The sequence below is a fragment of the Protomyctophum bolini genome, assembly GCF_963924005.1.
Source record: "Protomyctophum bolini genome assembly, chromosome: 3".
Taxonomy (NCBI): domain Eukaryota; kingdom Metazoa; phylum Chordata; class Actinopteri; order Myctophiformes; family Myctophidae; genus Protomyctophum; species Protomyctophum bolini.
The window spans coordinates 12,171,244-12,176,412 of NC_137864.1; the positions used below are offsets into that span (position 1 = coordinate 12,171,244).

The 5,169-nt window shown below is 41.4% G+C and overlaps 1 protein-coding gene across 2 annotated transcripts in view; it reads left to right on the forward strand.

The window, feature by feature from the left end:
• LOC308312832 (cAMP-dependent protein kinase catalytic subunit alpha-like) overlaps positions 1-4,780 on the forward strand; it is a gene marked incomplete at its 5' end in the record, with an annotated part of 10,080 nt that extends 5,300 nt beyond the window's left edge. For both annotated transcript variants that reach the window (XM_080759560.1, XM_080759559.1), the window contains 5 exons: positions 1,070-1,165; positions 1,331-1,453; positions 3,886-3,945; positions 4,037-4,141; positions 4,295-4,780. In XM_080759560.1, coding sequence (XP_080615686.1) covers positions 1,070-1,165; positions 1,331-1,453; positions 3,886-3,945; positions 4,037-4,141; positions 4,295-4,420 — 510 coding nt within the window. In that variant the 3' untranslated portion in view covers positions 4,421-4,780. The remainder of the gene's footprint in view (positions 1-1,069; positions 1,166-1,330; positions 1,454-3,885; positions 3,946-4,036; positions 4,142-4,294) is intronic.
• Positions 4,781-5,169: the final 389 nt, after the last annotated feature.

Genomic DNA, 5,169 nt, shown 5'->3' on the forward strand with positions numbered 1-5,169 from the left:
TTCAAAGAAACGTTTGGTAATTTCATCATCTACTCAGGCTTAGACGATAAAAGGACCAAATGTGTTTTTGAAAGTGAAATATCCCTTTAAGCTAATACCTCCATATGTGATTTCATATAAAGAAGAATGCTGCCAATTGCTCCTGCCTGGGTATAAGTGCTTTACAGCTCCCTGATGCATACTTAGCACAGGCTCTGCTGGTCTCTAGTGGTGAAGAGTGGAAATAACATTTGTTGAAAGGTCTCTTGTTCGGTTGCTTGGACAATGTCTCCCTCTCCTGTTATCTCTCTCTTGACTCTTTCTCATGTCATCTTTCTACCCTTCTGCCTTTTACCGTACTGTCTCTTTCTCCCTGTCTGTGAATGCATAATGTATTTCCACAAGGTTTTTCAACTATGCATGCACCTCTTGGTACCACAGCACCTCAAATGCCCTTTAAACAAGGCTCCAGACTTCCCAAAACAAACTGGTCAGACTACTACTTGGCCTCACTCCTCGAAACCAACTCACCCCTTGCCATTTTGATAGGCTGGAATGGCTTGGGGTTGACAACAGAGTACAGCATCTTGCAATGGGTCTGGTCTACAAGATTCGCTACACCACCAAGATATACCCATGTACCTGTCTAAATACTTCCTTAATGTTAATGAAGTCCACACTCACAACACCAGAGTTCAACAAACCGTGTGCAACCCTGATTCGTCTCAAACGAGGGATTAAATTAATTCCACTCCTATGCCACTAAAATGTGGAACGCCCTACCAACAGCCATTAAGACATGTGAATCCCTTGACTTCTTCAAAAAAAGTCTGACCACCCCTTTCTCCCTACACGTTTTTCCCCTTTTTACTTTCTTTAGTATATATTTGTACATCTTTAAATGTTCTGATGATTTGAAAATGGTGGACCCTGTTGTAAACAATTGTGCTTAATCATGGTTCATCCACAAAGTGACAGTTTTTGTATTGACTTGTGCTTTCGTTTGAAATGTACCCATTCTGCATACTGTGAAATTAAAATGTGAATCAATCAATCAATCAATCAAACCACATTCCTCTGTCTCTATTAGGTGACAGATTTTGGCTTTGCTAAACATGTAAAAGGTCGGACCTGGACACTATGTGGTACCCCAGAATATCTGGCCCCAGAGATTATTCTCAGCAAGGTGAGCAAGCATGAATTTCCACAGAGGGTGGCACTGGCTTTGCAGATCTTGACTGTTATTGTGTTACCCATTAGAAGTGATAAGAATATTACTTATTATTATTATTTCTAAAACAGTCTCATGAAATGTCCTTCCTGTCCTAATTCTCCTACCTAACTCTCCCAGGGATATAACAAAGCAGTAGACTGGTGGGCGTTAGGTGTGCTGATCTATGAGATGGCTGCAGGGTACCCGCCATTCTTTGCTGACCAGCCCATCCAGATATATGAGAAGATTGTATCAGGGAAGGTGAGCTTCACACTTTTTTAAAATTGTGAGCTTCACAGTTGCTTCTGCTGGCCATATTTCTGTCTCTGTTTAGTGTTTGGTTGATTCATCTCAAGGGGTTATTCCCAATAAAGAGGCACGTTTAAAGTGGCATGTCAAAACACAACTGGATTGCCACCCCGTTGCTCCCACAGCAAGGGACATCGATGCTTCTGAAGCGTATGGGTGAATGTGCCCTCATGCCAAATAGCCTACCCATTCATTTAGAAAGCATTTGCCCTCTGGAATCTATGTGTTGCTCTGGCCTGAAATACAAGCCTGACTACGGTCAAGTGAGCTCCGAAGCCATGGTCTAGTCAGCTGCCATTTGTTTTTTGTTGCACGTGTACCAATCTACCAATCTGAGAACCCATTGTTTTTACCTCTGGACCTCAGGACATTTTTCTTTTTTCATGTTGGACAAGAACTCACCTTTTCAGTCCTCTCCATCCAGGTGCTCCTTTGTACATTCCTACTAACAACAACATCACATGTGCTGTTACCTTACCAGTACAAGTTCGGTATTCAAAATTGACTTGAGTAAAAATATTTTAAGTATTGGCATTAAAATGTAATTAAACGTAAAAGTACCCATTATGTAGTATAGGTTCCATTTCACAAGTTTTCAAATGTGTAAATTGTATAAAAATCCTTAGAAAATAGCAGATTTTTAAGTAGTACTTAAAAATAGTCATAATGAATCGTAAGCTAAGAACTTAACAGTGGAATCTGGAATATCTATATAATGAAACTATGCATATATACTATATAGTACTATGTCTACTACTACTTGAGTAATGAGTACATATGCTAATAGTTACTTTACACTACTACATAGATTGCACAGCTCATAATAAATTGCGATTGGTTTTAAGTCAAAGTGTAATATAAATTGCAGACCACCTGCCACGCCTTGCGACAGAAGCCAACCGTTCCAATATGCCATACTGCATGCATATCTGTTAGACCTGACAGAATTCTCAAGATATATAAATACATTATATAATTAACTTTTAATGCATGATCTTTTCACAGAGACATATTTATCAATGCGGCGTACGTCCAAATATGGGCGTACACCGGAATCACCGCAATTTTTGGCATTTACCATTCCAGCATGAACTTGAACGTGCGCCCGGCTAAATATCACGTCAGGTCGGGAGTTGTGAGTTGTCCTCACCTGTTTTTCTGTCGTAGAAAAGCGGAGCAGCATTGTCTGAAGGCATCTAAACATATGTTTTCACTTCTAAAATGTATATAAAACTAATACATATTATACATGTGACATTTTTTTATTTTGTAAAGGCAGGATATTTCCAAGTGTAGGCTACAAGCAATTAAAATTGCGCCATTAAAAACAATGTTGCAAGTTAGATGCTTAAGCCATTTAAACAGTGTTTTGCATGAGCGCATACATGCGAGGATTTGCGCTGCCTGTGCTGGAATATTTGTATGACTTGGAGGGACGTTGGAGAGTAGGCTAGTGCAGAGTGGACTGCTGCAGCTGGAGAGTCAAGTCTCCCAACGTGGGTAGCCTACGCCCTAATCTACAGCAGGCCCATGTCTTTCTGGAGTTACGACATGTGCAATCTCCTCGTGTCGTCCTCATTTATGGATAAACCCGACGCGTCGCTCGAATGCCAAATGTACCGTGCCAGCGCAAGTGGGGACTGCATCGGAGATAGCTAACCCAGCCATCCCACCACCACCAGTACCACATAGGCTACGTTAAGTTTTAGACTGCACATTCTTGACACCCCAGCCACTGCAGCGAGGCAATCTAATATAGACTGTAATGAACGTGTGTCACGGTGTCACGGACAGACCACAGTAATAGAGACAGACAGGACAGGAGGAAGAGATGCAGCCATTTGCAAAACAGCAGCGTGTGTGTGTGTGCACGTCCAAACTCATTCCAATGACATGTGAGCTATTTAATTCATGGTTCACACTTCACAGGTTCAGGTTTTCGTTCACTAATATATCTTAATTGTTGTATATTAAATGAATAAATACTTGAATAACTAACAACACACAGTGACAGTTGCGATATGTGTGTGCGTGTGTGGGAGGGGGTGAGGCGGGCAGCGAGGTGAGCGGGGGAAACTTTTTTTATTGGCTTTCCATCATGTAAATATGGTTTCCATATACGTTGTTTGGTCACAGTTGTTCATGTCGCAAAAACAAGGGCGAAGCTTGATTTCATAGGGCGTGCCAGATTGATTTTAGCCGTCACATTTATCAACTAGGATTGAAATTAAGCAAGGATCAGCTGTTTGCGATCACTTCATAAATGCCGTGCCGACGTGAGTGGACTCCAAAACAAACAGATTTTACACTTCATTGATAAATGAGGGCCCTAATCTCTACATGATTACTTTCCAATGTTGTCCATCTGTACTCCCCTCACCCAGGTGCGCTTTCCATCTCACTTCAGCTCAGACCTTAAGGACATGCTGAGGAATCTGCTACAGGTCTGCAGCAGCCATTTCTTACCTCAGGTTTACCAGTTGTTTTATTTAAATTCCCCAAATAGTAAGTAAATTGTACTGTTGTCAATGGCAGGTGGATCTCACAAAGCGTTATGGCAACCTCAAGAATGGGGTCAGTGACATCAAGGGACACAAATTCTTTGCAACCACTGACTGGATTTCCATCTTCCAGAGAAAGGTATAAGTGTATTTCTGACTGTGCCTTTGGATGTGCCTGTGCATTCGTTTAACATCTCTCTGTGTATTCATATGTTTGTCTCCTTTTTTGACTGCTTGTACAGTATGGTGCTTACTGCTTATTTAATAGTTGTATTTATTTGTGCATACATAGGTGGAGGCTCCATTTGTCCCCGAGTTTAAAGGACCAGGTGACACCAGCTACTTTGATGACTATGAGGAGGAGGAAGTCCGTGTCTCCTTCACAGAGAAATGTGGCAAGGAGTTCACTGAGTTCTAGAGCATAAGGAGAGAAAGAAAGAGAGAGAGAGATAAAGGTGAGGGACAAAATGGAAAGAGTAAGAGGGCTAATCAGGTGGCATAGGGAGTTGGAGCACTGTCTCCTGTCCATTCAAAAGCACCAGCGACAGTAAAGAGAAGCGGAATAGAGAACCAGCAATGTTGCCTTTTTTCATACATGCCTTTCTTTCCCTTTTTTTTTTTACATTTATTACTTTTATTTTTGTCATATTTATGAATCACTTTGTGAAAAATATTATGAAGATGTATGCGTTCTGAGGATTCACTGTTCTCAGTCAGAATGTTCTCTGCAGGCAATCGCTTCCTCATGTTGCCACCTCAAGCCTTGCCTACTCTATATTCCCTTACCCACCTGTTGCCATGGCATGTCACACACACACACACACACACACACACACACACACACACACACACACACACACACACACACATACACAGTAACACACAGTCACACACACACACACACACACACACACACACACACACACACACACACACACACACACACACACACACACGCACACACACAGACATGCACAGACATCTGTCCATCTGTCCACCATCTTAACATAAGAAAAAATAAATACAACTCATGAACTTTAGAATTGGCCACCATTTGCACCTTGAGGTCTAATTGCTTTCCCATAGGTTTTGTGTTCATGTTTTCATTTTAACTTAACCTTTTTAAGCTTTTACATGTTGAAAGCCCTCCGGAATTATTTGCACAAT